Below are 19,943 nucleotides of genomic sequence, written 5' to 3'. Positions count from 1 at the left end.
CCCTGGCCATACCTGCCAGTGGCGCAGAAGCGTACTGTCCAGAGGGCCAGATAGCTCCTAACCCAGGTAAAAGAACAATGTTCAACAGAGGGGCTTTATGCATTGGGCAGTAGCAAATAGGAATACTATACTGGTGTAGAAATGGTTTTATTAATTAGCCCTGTGTGCGGTTGAATATGTTGGGTCTTGAATCTGTCCAGATCTCTCAGCTACGTCCTTTCCCACATCAATGCTTTTTGTCAAATCAGCGTCCTGTTTTCCTAACTTGTCTGCTTTAAACTGCTTGAGATGGTATATGGTTTGAAAAGCCTGACAGGGTAAATGTGAAGTTGCTACTTCCCTGCATATAGAGCAGAATCAGAATCAGATTTAATATCACCCACATATGTATTGAAATTTGTTAACTTTATGGCAGCAATACAATGAAATATATGATAAATAAATATAGAGAAAAATCTGTAATACATTAAGTATATATTTGTCTATTAACTAGTTAAGTTAAATAAGTAGTGCAAAAAAAACAAATAAGAAAGTAGTGAGGTAGTGTTCATGGGTTCAATGTGCATTTAGAAATCAGATGGCAGAGGCGAAGAAGCTGTTCCTGAATCGCTGAGTGTGTGCCTTCAGGCTTCTGTACCTCCTTCCTGATGATAACAATGAGTAGAGGACATGTTCTGTGTGGTAGGGGTCCTTAAGTCAAAATAAGGAATCAGCCATTCAAAACTGAGATAGAGGGAAATTTCATCATCTGGATGGCAGTGAATCTATGGAATTTGCTCCCTAATGCTCTTTAAAGGTTTAGTCTTTGAGTATTAAGTTAGTAATCAATAGCTATCTAGATATGAAAGGAATCAAGAGTCATCGTTAAGGGCTGAGATCCTGGATGGTCTCAGCCCGAAATGGAGACTCTTTATTCTTCTCCATGGATGCTGCCTGACCTGCTGAGTTCCTCCACCATTTTGTGTGAGATACTTTAGTACAGAAAAGTAGGCTGAGGTAGATCAACTGTGATTTCGTTGAATGGTAGAGCAGATACACGGGCCAAAATTGCTAACACCTGTTTTTATTCCTAGTGGTCTTACTTTTTCATTCCTTGGCCGATTCTTCCTCTAATTTCTGATCTCCTTCCTCCAATTCCACTGCCCTTCTTACTTGTGTATCATTTAGGATGAGAGGGTGTAGGGAATGAGGGTGGGGTGTGGCAGGAGACTGGTTAATATCTAAGGTCAGTTTCCAAGTTTCCTGTGATCTGGATTTAATCCTACCAAGGGAGTTCAAATCCTACCTTGGCAATGGGGGTAAATACTTTCAATTAATTAAAAAAGTATGAAATTTGGTAATGACTAGTATTCAAAATGGTGGCCTGAAGCTATCGGATTGTCATTAAAAGTCTAATTGGTTCAAGTTGTCATGGACAGTTTGGGATCTTTTTAATGTGTTTCAAAATGCTTTACAGTCAATGCAATGTTTTCCAAAAGTAGTCACTGCTGTGATAAAATAAGCTCATCAATTTTTTTGCACAGCAAGTTCCCCCAAATAGTGGTTAACAACCAGATGTTTGCGTGATGTTGTTTGAGTGATAAATGTTAATCAGGTCACCATGAGTAGCTCTTCAATTCCTCGTCAAAATGTTGTGGGATTTTTTTTTTGCTGTCTGTCCCTGGAGGTCTTATATCTCAGTTAAAAGAAGGCACACCCAATGCTGCAGTCCTGTCTCAATCCTTCAGTGGAGTGTTAGTTCTTTCATGTCCTTCTGTGAAAGAAATCTGTCAACTTTAACCAGATGGGAAGGTTGAGAAGTGTCTATGTTCAAAGAGATCTGAAAGTCCTTGTACACAAGTCACTGAAAGTTAACATGTAACAAGTAGCTAAGAATGCATTGATATAGGACGTAGAATACAGAACAGTGCAGCATAAAAATAGGCTTTCAGTTGACCCATGTCTGTGCCAACTGTGATACCAATTCAGATAATTCCATCTCCCAGCACATCATCTACAGTATATTCCTCTATTCCCTGCTGTTCAGATGTTTGTCTAAATGTTTCTTAAATGTTCCTATTGTATCCACCTCCACCACAAGTAATATTTTGCACTCTTATTTTTAGAGTATTTGAGTATAAGAATAATTAACTCTCAGTACAATTACAAGGGCCTTGGTGAGACCACATCTGAAGTGTCAAGTAAATTTTAAGATGTGGTCTTATCATGTACAACTTTGACTTATTTGCTTATAAGAGGAGCTATAATAGAGGGAATGTAGCAAAGGCTTCACCAAAAAGGTTTGAAGGATGGCATGTTGGTCACATGAGGAGGGATAGAGTAAGTTACTTAGAATTCGGAAGAATGAGAAGTGACCCTATGAAACAAGCAAATTTTTGAAGAGGAATCAGGATCATAAAATCAGCAATGATGTTTCTCCCAGTTGACAAGTCAAGAACCAGAGACCTGCTGAAGGGTCTCAGCCCGAAACGTCAACTATACTCTTTCTGTAGATGCTGCCTGGCTTGCTGAGTTCCTTCAGCACTTTGTGTGTGTTACCATAGTAAACGCTGGGCCATTTTGAACTGAAACAAGAAAAATTTCTTCATCAAAGACAGGTAAACCATTGGAATTCTCTGTTGCAGATGATAAATTAATGCATTCAGAAATAAGATCATTAAGTTTCTTAGAGGAAACAAAATATATGGAGATAGAATAGATTGGTGTAGAGGTGGAAGATCAGCCATTCTTATGTTCAAAGGCAAGGCATGTTCAAGAGGCAAAATGTTGTCCTGTTCTTTTGTCTTGGGGTGTTTCATTCCAGTCCATATTGAAGCCAGACCTACAGTAGTATGGTTCATATGTACTTATTATTTCAGTAATATTGAAAATATATTGTTTGATTAAGCATTCTTTGTTTAAGTTTTACATTACAGGTTATATGTAAAAGTATGTAAATGGCAAACGTTATCACGCCACTATGTCTCACTGAAAGTAAAAACAAAGTTAGACTTGCACTCCCAGCTCTGCATTTTTGCTTTTAATTAATTTTAGGATTTGAAGTTACAAATCATAACAGTCGACTCTGAATTGTTGATCAAATTGCCAATCAAGCTACACTATTCATGGGCATTTAAGGATAGGCGTAAACCCCAACATCAATATGAATATCCACAGCTTTCTTATGTGGGTGTACTGTGATTTTCAAATGTCACTGACCAATAATTTCAACAAGAAGAGTGACGGTTACTGCCTAATGAAATCTTAAGGTCCTCAAAGGTGAGGCTCAGTCTATCATTTGGGTGGATTCAATGTCTGTGTAACATAAATCACAAAGGTAAGGATATATGAAGCAATGGGCCAGTTCTGAAGCCCAAAACCAATGTAATTGTCATTAAGATGCATTTACATCACATGAAAATCAAAAACTTACAGATGCTAGAAATCTGAAATAAAAACAGGAGAAGCTAGAAGCTTCATAGTTTAGGCAGCATCTGTAGAAAGCAAAACCAGGAATTAGGGTTAACATTTCAGGTCAAGGACCCTTCATGTGAATGTGCCTCTGCCAAAAAGTCAGTGGTTTTGAAAAGTTAATTCTGCTTCCTGGGGAAAGTGTTGTGATTCAGTTAAGATGAGGAGGTACATGAGAGCTTATCGGCAATGTTCTGGGGAGCATTTATTGCTCAGCTTGCAACTTTGGAATGATGATCTAGTCATTGGCACGTTTTTGCTTGTGGGATCTTCCTGTGCACAGATTACCTGTCATGTTTCCTATGTTACAGCAGGATTTAATTCCAGAATTGACTGTAGTATTGACTATAGACCTTGGGACGTCCTGAGCTTATGATAGCTGCTATTGTGTTGTGAGTCCTTTATTTTCCAACCAGGATCAAATTCCCTAACCCACTGTACAGCAGGAAAATAGCTGCTGTTGTGATGCTGGAAAGGCTGTAGGTGTGTGAGAGAGTTAGGGTTATGTGAATAAATACTCAGCAGCCTCAGTACAAGGTGATAGTGATGGAGCAAGGCTGTATTATCTCCAGAGCTCTACGGCTCTGACCACTCTCTGAAGAGGAGCTGGAAGGAAGGGGCAGCAGTAAGTGAGAACATTACTCTGGTTTGGAAAGGGGACAGGTATTAGAGTAGAGTTCATGTCTCAGATCAAGAACTCCCATTCAATAAGGGGACGATGGGACTGAGGAAAAGAAAGTGAAAAAGAAGGCCTAGATTGGAGGAAAACAGGGAGGAGTTATGGTGTCAGGCAAAGTGGGAGGGCGAGCAATGGGTCAGAAATAAAGTTGGGCCTGAAAGGTTTTGATGATGAACTATTGTTAAATTGAATTCTGGGACACTGTGTGTGTGTGTGTGTGTGTGTGTGTGTGTGTGTGTGTGTGTGTGTGTGTGTGTGTGTGTGTGTGTGTGTGTGTGTGTGTGTGTGTGTGTGTGTGTGTGTGTGTGTGTGTGTGTGCGTGCATGCGCATGTAGATTGGCAAATATCTTCTAAATCTTCAGCTGAGCTGCAACGTCATACCCCTTGTATAAATACTGTTTTTGGACTTTACAAACTGAAAAATAACTGTGTAAAGGCAGGTTAAATACCAGTGTGAAGAAGCGAGGTGCTGGGACTAATCTGGGGACTGATTCAGACCGCAGCTCCGCTGCAGCGGCTGGGGCGGTCTCGTGCCGTGGTTCTGCACGTGGTTTGATTCCAGTGAAGGTCAGCCTGGAGGAGACGTCTGATTAACTTGTGCATTCCTTTTGCCTGCGCAGCTGATGCAGCAACAAGCAGCCATCATGGCGGCCAGCACGCACACCGGATACTTAAACCCAACCGCTGCCTTTCCAGCGGCACAGATGCACCACATGGCAGCCATCAACCTGAATGGACTGGCAGCGGCACCTCTGACACCCACATCAGGTGAGGCCTCTCTCCTTCGCCCACTCCGGTTGAACATGGAAGGAAGAGCCGAGAAACCAGTTGAAGGCAGCCAGCTTCCGTAAGGTATCAGAGCAGAAATATGCCATTTGGCTCACGGTGGCATTCTGACATTCCATCATGGCACAGGAACAAAACAGAAGTATTTTAACTGGACACTGGACATCCGAGCCAATGGTCTTGGAAAGAATCATGGCAGCTTAGTGGGGTTTTACCATGATGGAATGGCAGAGCAGACTTGGTAGGCCAAATGCCCTAACTGTGCTCCCATCCCTTATGGTCTTGGGTTGTGGATACCACTGGGAAGGCTAGCATTTATTACCCAACCCTTGGGGACTTTAATGATGGCGGTGAACCACTGTCTTTGCCAACAGGCCTAATCCTTGTGGTGAAGATACTCTGACAAGCATATTGATTGTTTCAGGATGCCAACCAAATGGTGAGCGACATCAATTATACTGAAGAAGGGCAACTTGAGCAGGGTCAGTGGGGCAAAGTTCCTCTGGATGTTGGCTCTCTTCTGTTGGCTAGTTCTGTGATTGAAGGCTGTGGACATAAAAACCTGTACAACAAAGCCGGGAACTGAAATCACATGGGACAATTAAAAGGGATTATGTGTTCTTGTCTCATTTTGTTTGAGCATTTAGGTTAGAGATTGTGGGAGTTGGCTAAGACAGGATGTTTTAACAAGCAAAGTGGTTGGTGATGGAAGATGATGTGCCTTAATTTCTCAGGAGTTTGCCAATTAGAGATGAGAGTTGGAGGATAGTGTTGATTTAACTCCATGGAGTTTTCACACATTTTGTACCTTACAGGGTTGTCCTCTCCTCCAGGAATTGCAGCTCCTGCTGTGCCTAGTATTGTGTCTCCGATTGGGGTAAATGGCTACACTGGACTATCTGCCCAGCCCAATGGACACCCTGCGGTGGAGGCCGTCTACACCAATGGAATTCACCCGTACCCAGGTATTGCAATCTACACTGCAAATCCCTCCTTTCTGACCTCGTTCTTGTAGTAATGTAACACCTCTCTGTGGTACCACATGGTATAAATGCATCTAGCAGCTGTGTAGCATAACCTAAAAGTGAATTTATAATACCAGATATGTCAATGAAAAAGTTGTAATGTCTTCATTAATTGAGTATGTCAAAACACTATTGATGGTAGGTGATTCAGTGTTAGAGTCGGGTTCATACACTAACTTGTTTCTTTATCTTTTCCCTCCAATTTCTTTCCCTTCCTCTTCAATTTATATTTCATTCCCTCCCCTTCTTTCCAATGATTTCCCTTCCTTACACTTGCTTGACATATTCACCATTTTACTGGTGTTTCTGTCTTCCTCAAATGTCTTCTGTCAAAATTGATAACTTATTTTGCTTTCTATTGGTTTAAAATTTCCTTCTCATTCTTTCTCCATTGTTCTTCCTCTGTCGTTCTTGTTTTTAATTCAATTATTGTTCTGCTCCTTTTCTCTTTTCATCCTATCACTTATATCAATATTCTTTCTCTAATATCTATCCTTTCTTCATTATTTCTTACTTATTTTTATTTGTTCCTTTTATTACACTTCCATGACCATTTTCTTCAATCTAACTTGCTGTCCTCTCTCCTCTCTTGCCGTCTCCTCTGCATTGCCCTCATCTCTCACCTACTCTCTATCCCCTCTGTCTCCCACTCTTGCTTCATTGCTTCTGTCTCTCTAACACTGCTGTCTTTCATTCCTTGTAAGTTATTCCTGTCTCTCAACTTCTCACACTTCACCTTCTCCCTTTCGCTTCTGCTTATCATCCTGACATCAATAATCTTTCCCACCTTACCTCCATCTCTCCTTTCTCCTGACTTCTTTCCATCCTCCCCATCTCTCTTTAGCTCAAAGCCCTTCTGCAGCTGATGCCTTGCAGCAGGCTTTCACCGGGGTGCAACAATACACAGGTATTTTCAAATTATTTCTTTTTCAATGCCTTTCTGTAAACCTGCTCTGCTTTTGTAATGTTGTTTGCCTACAAGAGACATGGAATCTTGAATACACAAGAGATACTGTTAATCAATGCATGAGCATTCAGAAAACAGCCAAATTGCAAAGCAGGTAGGAATACTTGACATTTAAATTCTGTTTCTGAGATATTTTTAAATCTACTGCTGTTCATCAGATCTGAATGATTTAATGTAGTGGAAAAGTGAGAGTAACCTAGCTGTAAAAAAAAGTTTGACTTCCAAAGGTGCATGTACCTTGAAATAGACAATGGTGGTTTGTTACAAAATATAGATAGAATGAGGAAGGTCCCTAAGGACCTTAGACATTACCGTAGGAATTACACCAATAACACACACTGACTTTTTTGAGAAATTCAGTTTTAAGAAAAGCACATAAGAAACGAAGACAAGATTTGGCCATTTGGCACCTCAAAACTGTTTGACCATTGAGTAAGTTCACAACTAACCTTTTACCTCAGTACCATTTTCCTCCACAAAATTCACCAAGTATTCAATCTTTTGCTTTGAGGTCTGTTAAACAGAAAGATCCTCTACATTCTAGATGAAGAAATCTCTTCTTATTCTAGACCTGAATGGCCAGTTCCTTTTTTTTTGAGATGGTGACATTTACTTCCAATCTCCCCAGTGATTACTCCACCACCGTCATGGCAAGCTGCATAAGAATTTAATACATTTCAATTAGATCATCTTACATTTTGTGCTGGCCCCATCTGCTCTATCTCTCCACCCACACACACACACACACACACACACAAATCCCAGGAGACATTTTAGTGAGCCTCAGGTTGCACTCCTTCAGATTCTTGAAGTGGACTCTTGATTTTTCTGTCTGTGTCAGTCGTTCATCTGTGATATTGACTCAACTTGTTTCTTTCTCCATTTTTTAAAATCATAGTCATACAGTTATATGGCACAGAAACAGGTCCTTCAGCCCAAATCATCCATGCTAGTCAAGGTGTCTTCCTGGGCTCGTCTCCTTCGCAAGTATTTGCCTCTAAGTCTTCCCTGTTCATGAACTAGCCTTTACTTTGGGAGTGGCGGATGTGCTCAGCCTGAGCTGCTAGGCATGTCTCCCTTCACTATATTTTAAAATTCCTATTTTCTTTCATTCTTTCACTACTGTCATTTACTCAATAACCAGGTAAGCTTGTTTGTAGGATATCCCCATGCCTACATGCCTACATCCCCATGCCTGTCAGAGACATTCCACCTTCTCCCACACTCCCCACACTTATTTCTCCTTCCCAAATCTTTCCATGAGCCTGCCTGTGGTATAGTGGCATCTGCACCAGACTTCGAGGTGAGTTGTCCCAGATTCGAATCCAGCCGGCTCCTTGCACACTTTCCATACGTGCTGGGTTGAGCATCAAACTAGCAACTTGGCCTCATTAAAAAAAAAGAAAGACAAACTACTAAAGAAATGGCAGGGTTTCTGTCCAATGCACCATAAGGCACAGAGAAGAGCAACACAATTCCCTCCACAGATGGTAACTGGCCTGCTGTGTGTTTCCAGCATTTTCCATACATTTGCCAGAATCAATAATCTCAAATTATTCCATGTTGGGTTTCATTCGTTACATTCTTACCCAATCACTGAGACTGTCTTGCATCCTCCTCCAATGAAACTCAGTGATACAATGAGTTTGTATCATTGGCAAACTCAAATATACTGTGCTTTCTTATCTCAATGACATAGATTGTGAATGGTTCAGGTCCCAGAGCTATCCCAACAGCATCCCACTCGTCATAGCCTCCCAAATGGAAACTTATCCTTCTATTCATTTCAATCCATTAACCCATTTTCAATCCGTGAAAGAATATTATGCACAATCCCTTGTACTCTAATTTCATTGTGTGGTATCTAATTGAAAGTCTACTGCAAGTTGAAATACACCATAATTTACTGATGATGTGATGAGGCACAACCTCTGGTGACTGACTAGGTCATCTTTCCGTAACTTCAGAAACCCTTCAAGGCCGAGGTTTGTCATTTATATGGTCAAACTCCAATGGCTAATATCATAATTGCAAATTTGTCTTTGATCTCCCCCCCCCCAACCTTAATCCTTTTTGGAGAAAGTAGCATTTCAGCTTGGACCCGCTCTTTTCTGGCTGGTATCTGGGTCAACTTTCAGATAGTATTTTCTGACAAAATTGACATTTGATAAAATACAATTTTAATATTGATAAGATGATTACATTTACTATGAGGCTTCACTTTAAGTGACAAGACTATCACAACAGAACTGTATATTTAAAGTGGGGTTACGTTTCCAGCGGGAAAACACAAATTAGACAACCCTCAACCACTTGCTTTCCCAACTTCACTGGGACTGATCGAGACCATCTCAGAGACCACTAAATGTGCCTCCAGATGGCTAAGGATCAAGAGGTGTGACCTGGGGACCATAGCTACTAGGACACAAACCCAGGGCCTGATCAACCCTGCCTGGATCACTTGGGTAAGAGTGTCTGATGTTGAAAGACCCAAAACACCTGATGACCCCAGGTTACATCACTAATGATGTGTCTCAGCATCTCCTTAGTTGTTTGTTGAAATAACTGCATTACTGAAATGCCCTTTAATGCCCTAACAAAGCTACCATTAAACACACGTTGGAGTTTTGATTGTAGAAGCTTTACTTGGATAGTTGAAGTGCTCCTTAATTTAAAAAAAAATAAACTCTACTCTGGCTTTCAGCTGGGTACTGGTATCAATTTTGGTATCAAATGGTATCAAAACTGACATTTCGGTGGTAAAACTTTGCCACCTTTATCAGGGATGATGCCTGGGCATGTCTAGTCTGGTGGTATATATACCTCCGTCTTCCATCCCTCCTGATTGGTTAGTTCTCATCCGATCAGGATTCCATGGTCCAATTTTGTTTACAATCGAATTCCAGTTCTTACTTAGAGTGAGTGGAGTTTGTCATCAAAAAGTCGGTTAAAATCAATACCTGTACCTGGCTAAAAGCCGGAGAAGAGTTTATTCTTCATAGATGCAGGAAAGCACTAGATCATTTTTCTGCTCTTTAATAGATTTTAACTGGACAATCCTGGATTCTTTAACATTTCCAAAGCTCTAGAACTCAAGAAGAGACATTTTGGTACACTGCTTATAACTTTATTTAGCACTGGGAGTCAGAGAAGAAAACACACGGGTACTCCTAGCAAAAATGTTTCCATGTCTCTCTCTCTCTGTCTTTTATTACATCTTGTTTGTAACAGAGCACTTGAATCACTAATTGCATGCTGAGGTATTAAATTTTGGCCACTTTCTAGTCATATGGGCTTGAGTCCATCTATACAGTACACCGGACGCTGTTAATGTACAAAGTTAGTCACAGTCTAATACAGAAATGACTACAATGGACTTCAGCTTTTATGGTATGTCTTCCCACAGGGATAAGGTTCTAAAGTTCTGCTTTGAATGTCTTTTGGCCATATCTCTGAATGGTAAGGTAATGGCTGTTGGGGGATAAACATGAATGAACCAATCACAGTCTGAGATCTAATGACCTAATTGACAATTTCATTCTCTTGTGATTTTATGGGCAGCCATGTATCCGACAGCGATTGCCCAGATCAGCCAAGCGTTTCCTCAGCCACCGCCTGTCGTAACACAGCAAAGAGAAGGTGAGTTATATCTACAAATGTCCATAGTCACAACTCCTTCCCCGGAACTTGCCTTCTTCGGCACCGGCTCGGCATTTCCTAAATGTGTGGCCGCTGCCACCAAGTCTGGCGAGGGCCCCTGGTACCTGGCAACACTGTAGGTTGCCCTCCAATTGCCGTGCCATCCTGACTCAAACCTACCTCGCTGTGTCTTCATTACTGCTGTGCCCAAGCCCTGGTGAGTCATGGTGGCGGTTAACACAATGCTTTACGATGCAAACAATCACAACCGGGATTCAATTTGCGCTGTAAGGAGTTTCTTTGTTCTCCCTGTAACCGCGTGGGTTTCTTCCAGGTGCTTTGGTTTCCTCCTACATCCCAAAGATGTATGGTTAGAATTAGGGTTAGATAGTTGCGGGCATGCTATATCAGTGCCAGAAACATAGCAACAGTGCAGGCTGCCCCCAGCATATCCTCGGACTGCATTGGTGATTGACACAAACAACGCACTTCACTGTGTATTTCGATGTAGTCAGATGACGTCGGCGATTGTGGTCTTTCCATGACCATGGTGGTCCTTGGCAAACTTTTCTATAGCAGTAGTTTCCCATTGCCTTCTTCCGGGCGGTGTCTTTACAAGACAGATGACCCCAGCCATTATCAATACTCTTCAGAGATTGTATGCCTGGTGACGTGATCTGCACCGGCTGCTCATACGACCGTCCGCCACCTGCTTCTATGGTTTCACGTGACCCTGACGTGAGCAGGTGCTGCACCTTGCCCAACCAAGAGTGCTCTGCAACCTAGTGGATGGAAGCAATGCCTTACACCTCTTTTGGTAGTCATATCTCCACCCTGCCACCCTATGATGTATATTGACAACTAAAGCTCATCTTTAGAACATTCTCCACAACAGCGCAATGGGAAGGCCATCTGCAGAGAGATTGGAATGGTTCCAAACATGTGATTTGTCATCATTTTCTCTTGGGTGGGTAATAAAATCTGGGCCTGAGAAAGGGGATGAATGAGCAACGGGAAGGTGGGTCAAATGGCTTGGGTACAGAAGCTCAGAGCGCAGGAGGGATGGGATTCAGTGATAAAGTTCAGGAACTGGAGAGATTAGTTCCTCTGAGGGAGCTGTAGCAGTGAAATCTAGTTTACAAATTATTTAGCAACTTGACTTTTCACGGGAGTGTTCTGGGCCAAAATCAGATTCAGAGTTACAGTATTTATCACATGTACATCAAAACATACAGTAAAATGCAGATGTGGTCCAAGGGCTCAAAATATAAAGACTTACCACACGTGCCTTCAACTGGTCTCACATCAGACAAGGCCTCCTGAAGGGGTAGGTGAAACATTCCTGTCGCCTGTCACTGTGAATCACAATACTGCTGCCAAACACATTTAGTTGCTCTGCCATTGAGGCATAGTTGGGCAAGAGGAGGGGAGGAAAGGAGGACAGAGGGCTAAGAAAGGCAGAAAGTTTTAAGTAAGGCATTCCCTCTCCCCAAAAGCTTACGCTCAATTTCTTAAGGCAAGGAAGGTGGATATATCCATGGAAGGTTTGGTGCCTTGGAAAGGTTGAGTTTCACAAGTTAATGCTGCACCAGGCAGGAGGGAAACTGGGGTAACCTTCACATGCAAAATTGAGGGCATTGGAGGCGGGCAGAAATCTGGAAGAATGGGATCAATGGAGTTTTTTTGTGCATCAAGATTTGAGTCTAACTAAACAGTAGAACTTTAGGGGTCCTAAATGGACTTCAGTAAGGCCTTTGACAAGGTTCCACCTGGTGCCTTGTCTGCTGAAGTCTTGAGTTTGCTCAATATTTGCTTGAACTTCCTTGATGGGTTATCACTGTAGTTTGAGTTCTTTGGATTTTTGCTTCAATTGGATTGAGACAATACAGTTGACTTAATTCATTCCTCTGTGTCCTGATGGTTCAGCACAATCACACAGAAAGTGTAAAGGACCGATCCAATATGCCATATTTACCAGCACCGTCAGAACCAGAGTCAAACTCATTCCCTCAGAGAGGAGGACGCTATCTCTACCAGTCAACTTCAGTTTTATGAAAAATTGGTGATAAATGTTTGGCACAATAACCCGAAGTGCGTGAGGTGTTTAGGATGTGGTGGAATGCGAAATGAGAGAGATGTTCTTTTGACATACGAGATTCAATGCATTTAAAACCATTTCACTAAAATACAAACTTCCATATGCCTGGTTTTAACAGCTCCTCAAATGACAATCATACTTTTGCCTTTCAAGATCTTTATATATCTCTCTGTACCTCCCTATGCCTCCACCTGTGCCTTGCTCTTACCCTCTGAGATATTTTCTGAAAACCGATTCCTCCCCCAAGCTTTTGGTCAGGTATCTTACGCGCATCCTTTGCTTAGTATTTTTTCCTGATAACATGATTGTGAATGTTGAAGAAATTTTAATAACCAAGTAAAGCTCAACCCAGGAGTGGTCTTACTCCCCAGTGAAAGCCCCTCTAATGTACTAATTCCCTCAGTGAACCCCATCCCTCTGGTATCAGTACTCCTTCAATGAAGCCAGGACTCCATAACTGAACCCATCCCTCTGGTGCCTAAACCCATCCCGAAGCCCTTTACTGAACCATCCCTCACCATCCCACTGAAACCCATCCCTCCATTACTGAACCCTCCCTCTGGTACCTAACTTCCCCACTGAAATGCTCAGTGAAACTCATCCAAAACATCTTCACCGGAAAAACTTCCATCCAGTACCCTAACTTGTTATGTATGCGCAGAGCAAGAACGGCAATGGTGCAGTAGGATTAAATGTTCTTAGTAAGTCAAGTTGGCCACTGTACACGCTGGGCAGCTTACAGTGCGAGAGCTACGAACCAAGTCTGCCGAGATGAAAACGTGTGCGCTCGAAAGCCCTCGCAGGAAGACAAAGCCCTCCACGCGTATGACGTCAATCGGTACACTGCATGATCAATTGGCCGCACGCTCACTGACACACTCTCACAATTAATCTGATACAGTTCATCACCCACTCCCTGGCACTCACCTCTCTGGTACCCCACCCCATGCTGAAGTGACACCAAGAACTCCCCCCGCCGCCCCTTCGAAGCCCATACGTTAATCCTGTATCTGAAGTTCGTTCTTTGCATGTCAGCTCTCCTAGTCGAGCTGAACCCTGTACCTTCCTATTTCCCCCACTGAAGCCCCTCTGCCTAGTCCCTCTCCAGCCGAGTGCTCATTACACTACTGGCGTTTAGGGCAACAGTGAAGGTCCTCCGTCTCTGGCGGTGTTCAGGGCTTCCTTCATCATGTCAGCAGCTTCCTCTCAGTTTTCACTACTGTCAGTCATGCAAGGCCCAGGTGGAGACTTTGGAATACCATCTCACTCAAATGTAGAAGGAGCATTCATCGCAATTTCTGTAACAATTTTGTTTTACCGGTCAGTGTTAGCCCTGAGCTGAACCCGTGAACCTGGAGGACCAGTGGACCACTCTTAGTCTGGCCTCTACCCTTTGACCTGTTTGGCATGGGTGACCCTCCCAGAAGCCAATGCATAGAGCTTTGACTCAAGCCAACATAGCTCTCGGGGTCACTGAAGCACGCAAGCCTCCGAACTCTACAATAGGGTTGTGGTCCTCTTGCAGGCTGCTCCCTTAACTTTCCTTTAAGTCCATGATATGAGACTGTTTTCTGTTATTTGCTTGAATACTATCTCATCTGTGCTGTCAAATATTTCTCTCAGGTTGTAAGTTGGGTTATTTGATAACGCAAATGAATATAGTTTTAAATCTCATTGACCTCCTCCCCCAACCTCTCCATTCGCAGTTGCAGAGTTAGAATTCTTTTAAGCTATCGTCACTGCTCCTGACCTTTACTCTGGCATCAGGTTTGCCCTTCACCTCCGCTCCTTCGTTACTCTGTAGATACCCCTCCCTGATGATTTCTTTTTGCTTTGTTGTAATCCAGGACCGGAAGGCTGCAATCTTTTCATTTACCACCTCCCGCAGGAGTTTGGAGACAGTGAGCTCATGCAGATGTTCCTGCCCTTTGGGTCCGTCATCTCATCAAAGGTTTTCATGGACCGCGCCACCAATCAGAGTAAATGTTTTGGTGAGTGTTGCCGACGTCCAAGGCACCCCTCTCCCCAAAAGCTTACGTTCAATTTCTTAAGGCAAGGAAGGTGGATATATCCATGGAAGGTTTGGTGCCTTGGAAAGGTTGAGTTTCACAAGTTAATGCTGCACCAGGCAGGAGGGAAACTGGGGTAACCTTCACATGCAAAATTGAGGGCATTGGAGGCGGGCAGAAATCTGGAAGAATGGGATCAATAAAGTTTTTTTGTGCATCAAGATTTGAGTCTAACAAAACAGTAGAACTTTGGGGGTCCTAAGTGGACTTCAGTAAGGCCTTTGACAAGGTTCCACATGGAAGGTTAGTTAGGAAGGTTCAATCTTTAGGTATTAATATGGAAGTAGTAAAATGGATTCAACAGTGGCTGGATGGGAGATGCCAGAGAGTAGTGGTGGATAACTGTTTGTCAGGTTGGAGGCCGGTGACTAGTCGTGTGCCTCAGGGATCTGTACTGGGTCCAATGTTGTTTGTCATATACATTAATGATCTGGATGATGGTGTGATAAATTGGATTAGTAAGTATGCAGATGGTACTAAGGTAGGTGGTGTTGTGGATAATGAAGTAGGTTTTCAAAGCTTGCAGAGAGATTTAGGGCAGTTAGAAGACTGGGTTGAAAGATGGCAGATGGAGTTTAATGCTGATAAGTGTGAGGTGCTACATTTTGGTAGGACTAATCAAAATAGGACATACATGGTAAATGGTAGGGCATTGAGGAATGTAGTATAGAGCAGAGTGATCTAGGAATAATGGTGCATAGTTCCCTGAAGGCGGAATCTCATGTGGATAAGGTGGTGAAGAAAGCTTTTGGTATGCTGACTTCTATAAATCAGAACATTGAGTATAGGAGTTGGGATGTAATGTTAAAATTGTACAAGGCATTGGTGAGGCCTAATTTGGAGTATTGTGTACAGTTCTGGTCACCGAATTTTAGGAAAGATGTCAACAAAATAGAGAGTACAGAGGAGATTTACTAGAATGTTACCTGGGTTTCAGCACCTAAGTTACAGAGAAAGGTTGAACAAGTTAGGTCTTTATTCTTTGGAGCGTAGCAGGTTGAGGGGGGACTTGATAGAGGTATTTAAAATTATGAGGGGGATAGATAGAACAGACATGGATAGGCTTTTTCCATTGAGAGTGGGGAAATTCAAACAAGTGGACATGAGTTGAGAGTTAAGGGGCAAAGGTTTAAGGGTAACACGAGGGGGAATTTCTTTACTCAGAGAGTGGTAGTTGTGTGGAACGAGCTTCCAGTAGAAGTGGTACAGGCAGGTTCGATTTTGTCATTTAAAAAAAAATTGGATAGATATATATGGACAGGAAAGGAATGGAAGGTTAAGGGCTGAGTGCAGGTAGGTGGGACTAGGTGGGAGTAAGCGTTCGGCACAGTCTAGAAGGGCCGAGATGGCCTGTTTCTGTGCTGTAATTGTTACATGGTTATATGGTTAAAGACTCCCCCATCTCCCCCCCCCCCCACCTTCCTTGTGGACGTGGAGAATGAGACAGTGGATGGACTGAACGAGCAAAGAAGCTCCAGGGGAGTCAGAATCAGGTTTAATATCAGTTGTTTTGCATCAGCAGTACAACACAATGATTATAAAATTATATATTACAATATATATAATTTTAAGTAAGTAATGCAAAAAGAGAGCAAAAAATAGTGAGGTAGTGTTCATGTGTTGGTTTAGTGTCTGTTCAGAAACCCACTGGTGGAGGGGGAAAAGGGAAGAAGTTTTCAGTCATATGCTAAAATCTCCAGGGATATACCCAACTGGAGTCAACAAGCTTGCATGAGCAACCTTGCACAATGTAACTGGACAAAATTCCTTATTCACTATAGTATTTTACGGTTAAAATAGAGTGGCTTATTTTCTCAGCTACACTGACTCCCTTAGCAATGCACCCAACACTCCCCTCCTCCCCCGACCCAACCCAGTCCCACAAAATCCTGCTTGGGTCCTTCCCAAAGAAAGACCTGATGCCAGCGGGTAGTTTGTTTTATCAACGTTGCCTTACGTGTTGATAAAGAAGGCATAAGATGTTGACCTTCATTAGTCGGGGGATTGAGTTTAAGAGTCACAAGGTAACGTTGTAGCTCTATAAAACCCTGGTTAGGCCGCACTTGGAATATTGTGTTCGGTTCTGGTCACCTCATTATTGGTAGGACGTGGAAGCTTTAGAGAGCGTGCAGAGGAGATATACCAGGCTTCTTTCTGATCCAGACAGCATGTGTTATGAAGATTGATTAAGTTAGCGAAGGAGGATGAGAGGTGACCTGATAGCGGTGTACAAGGTGTATACACAGAGTGAATTGCCAGAAATTGTCCCAGCACTGAAATGGCTAATACAAGGGGTCATCATTTTAATGAGGAAAGTATAGGGGTGTTGTCAGAGTTGTGAGTGTGTGGAATGCCTTGCCAGAGGTGGTGGTAGAAACAAGTGTATTAGGAGCATTTAAGAAATTCTGAGATAGGCACATGCCTGGTAGGAAAATGGTTATGTCGGAAGGAAAGCTCAGGTTGACCTTAGAGTAGGTTAAAAGGTCAGCACTACGTCATGGGCTGTATTGGCTCTATTGTGCTGTACTGGTCCATGTTTGATGATATACTCAGCTGCCCTCCTGCAGTCACCAGGAATCCAGTCTGTTAGCTAAGTCAACTCCTGGGCACTGTTTTGCCTGTTCTGTAAACGGAGGGAAAGTTGCTTTGAAGTGGATGGCAAGAAAGTTGTTAAGAAAATGCAAGATATGCTCTTTGTGGGATCTCCGGAAAAGATGCTGAGAGGTTATTTCCTCAGGCAGAAGCATAAAGAGTTGGGTACTGATGTCTGAAATGAGAACAAATACCTTCCCTCAGCAGGTTCTAATTCACTATCTCAGATGATGTGAATGCTGAGTGAATTCAACACTCACTGGGATTTTTGGACTCCAAGGGGTACAGCATTTGGATGAATAAGTATATTTGAGAAACAGAATCAGCCGTGTTTTTGAATGGTGAAGTAGATTCAAGAGGTCACATGGTGCTACTTATTGTTTAAAATGGGGAGCAAACATTTAATTGTATCATTTAATCTCAAATTACAAGGTATGGACTTTCAAAATCTCCTTCAGTGATTCAGTTAAGCTGATGTGACGGTATCCAGGCTGTGATGGGGTCCCAATCTTGGTGAGCCCACCACAGGGTGTTCACACCTACCCTTCTCCATCTTCTCACCCACTGTGGCTTTGCTATACAGTGGACAACAGCACCACCAAGTGGCCCAGCTGTGAAACATGCTAACAGGGTGACTAGCAGAAGTGATCTGAGTATCTAATGGGTAGAACTCTGCCTTCATGCAGAGTTTCCTCCCCCCCCAGTGCATAAGGATCTGCTATTTCTCATTTTTTACCTGAGGGCAACCCTACAGACAGCCGCGTTGAAAGGAACCAGCTTGGTACCTGCCTGTAAGGAGCTCTTGATAGATAATTACCTTCATCCTGCCAATGTATCTGAGAATGGAGGAAGAGAGCAAACAAGTCCTTGCAGCTGCAGAGGTGCTTTGGATAGAATTGGGGTGGGAGAGTGAATGGGACTGGGACCTTCCTATATGTTGGGAAATGTGGCCTTGTGTGCAAATTGTCAACCTTGCTCCCTTTCTGTTCCCTGAAGGTTTTGTGAGTTTTGATAACCCCACTAGTGCCCAGGCTGCCATCCAGGCCATGAACGGTTTTCAGATTGGCATGAAGAGGTTAAAAGTCCAGCTAAAGCGGCCAAAGGACACCAGTCGCCCATACTGACGGACTGTGTTTCAGGGCATGAATTTCTGATTTTCTAGGTAAGCCGAGAGTTGCTAAATTCTGACCTTTTGGGTCTTAAGGAGTCATGGAACTGTTATGGTGCAGAGATTGCCCATTCATCCCACTGAGTCCATGCTGGATACTGATACAACAATTCCTCAAGTTCCTATCCCTTTCCCCTCGGAAGCCCTCATTAATTCTATTTCCACCACAGATCCTCTCAGGAGCCTCAGCTCCCACATCACCAGCTTCAGGAGCAGCCATTTTACAGACGCATCTATCAGACTACTGAACATGTTCACCTAGATCAGCACTAAACTGATCGCACACACAAGGACTCACTTTCAAGAACTCTGCAACTCATGTCCTCAGTATTATTTATTCACTTATTCTTAGGGTTTTTTTTTGTATTTGCGCAGTTTGCTTTCGTTTGGTTGTTAGTCTTTGTGTGTAGCTTTTCATCAATTCTATTGTGTTTTGTTGTATCTACGATGAATGCCTGCAAGAAAATGAACTTCAGGGGAGTTTATGGTGACATATACACACTTTGATACAAATTTACTTTGAACTTTGAGTTATCAATGCCTGACTTTTAGATGCCCTGTACCTTGGATCAAGTGTTTGGGAGACCAGCAGGGTGGGGATGGATTTGCTGTCCGCTGTGGGACTGCAGGCATCTTCTGCTGGGTGGGGAAGGGCATTTGTGAGTGCCTTCTCTCCCCACTCCCCAACCTCATGCCTCAACAATCAGGGGCTGGGGAACACCGAGCGGAGCCGGGTGTATGGGGGAGACTCACTCACCGACCGAGCCGGTGGGTCTGGCTGGCGGCTGCTCCTCCCGTGCTTGCCCACCCTCTCGTTGCTGCTGTTCGTGATCGGCTCCCACGCACAGCTTTCGTCCATTGCCATCTTACAAACGGTTCAGGTTACTGACCAATCTTGGGGACGGAGCCCTGTTGTAGTTTTGGGACTGTGAGCTTCTCAAGCCCACGTTGATGTTAAGCAGAAATGGTGCAAGGGACCATTCTTTCCAAGAAAGAATTTGTGTTTCCACAGAAACGGGGAATTCCTCTTTTTTAGGGCATCACCAGTGGGAGGCGGTGGGACGGGCAGGCCCACCAAATTTCAAAATCAAGATGGATGGAACTTTTTCATTGAGGTGCTTAACCAAGACAAGTTATAGGATTAAGATGAAGGTCAGCCATGGCCTGATGAACTGAGGAGTTGAGCAGCCTCCTCCCATACGCAGTCCGATGTACTGGTCAAGTAAACTGATGATTCAGTGGAAGTGTCTTGCTGTACATGTGTCCTGAGAAATGATCAGGCCATAATAGCTCTTTATGAACTAAATCACCATTTGAAGGAATTTTGAGATTCTGATGGCCATGTAGCTATTGTGCTGGATAATTAGAAGATCTTTGATTGGCAGTCTTAATGAGAAAATATCTCCTGTATAGACACAGGAAAGTCTGCAGATGCTGGAAATCCAAACACACACAGAATGCTGGGGGATC

At 43.1% G+C, this 19,943-nt stretch overlaps 1 protein-coding gene across 1 annotated transcript in view; it reads left to right on the top strand.

The window, feature by feature from the left end:
* Nucleotides 1-19,943, top strand: part of LOC132406058 (CUGBP Elav-like family member 4) — a 568,100-nt gene that overhangs the window by 542,710 nt on the left and 5,447 nt on the right. The window contains exons 7-12 of the mRNA XM_059991245.1: nucleotides 4,750-4,897; nucleotides 5,731-5,880; nucleotides 6,785-6,847; nucleotides 10,469-10,546; nucleotides 14,492-14,635; nucleotides 18,302-18,467. Coding sequence (XP_059847228.1) covers nucleotides 4,750-4,897; nucleotides 5,731-5,880; nucleotides 6,785-6,847; nucleotides 10,469-10,546; nucleotides 14,492-14,635; nucleotides 18,302-18,429 — 711 coding nt within the window. The 3' untranslated portion in view covers nucleotides 18,430-18,467. The remainder of the gene's footprint in view (nucleotides 1-4,749; nucleotides 4,898-5,730; nucleotides 5,881-6,784; nucleotides 6,848-10,468; nucleotides 10,547-14,491; nucleotides 14,636-18,301; nucleotides 18,468-19,943) is intronic.

Source organism: Hypanus sabinus, chromosome 16 (genome assembly GCF_030144855.1).
Source record: "Hypanus sabinus isolate sHypSab1 chromosome 16, sHypSab1.hap1, whole genome shotgun sequence".
In the NCBI taxonomy this organism is placed as follows: domain Eukaryota; kingdom Metazoa; phylum Chordata; class Chondrichthyes; order Myliobatiformes; family Dasyatidae; genus Hypanus; species Hypanus sabinus.
This window is presented reverse-complemented; position numbering and strand designations above follow the sequence as displayed.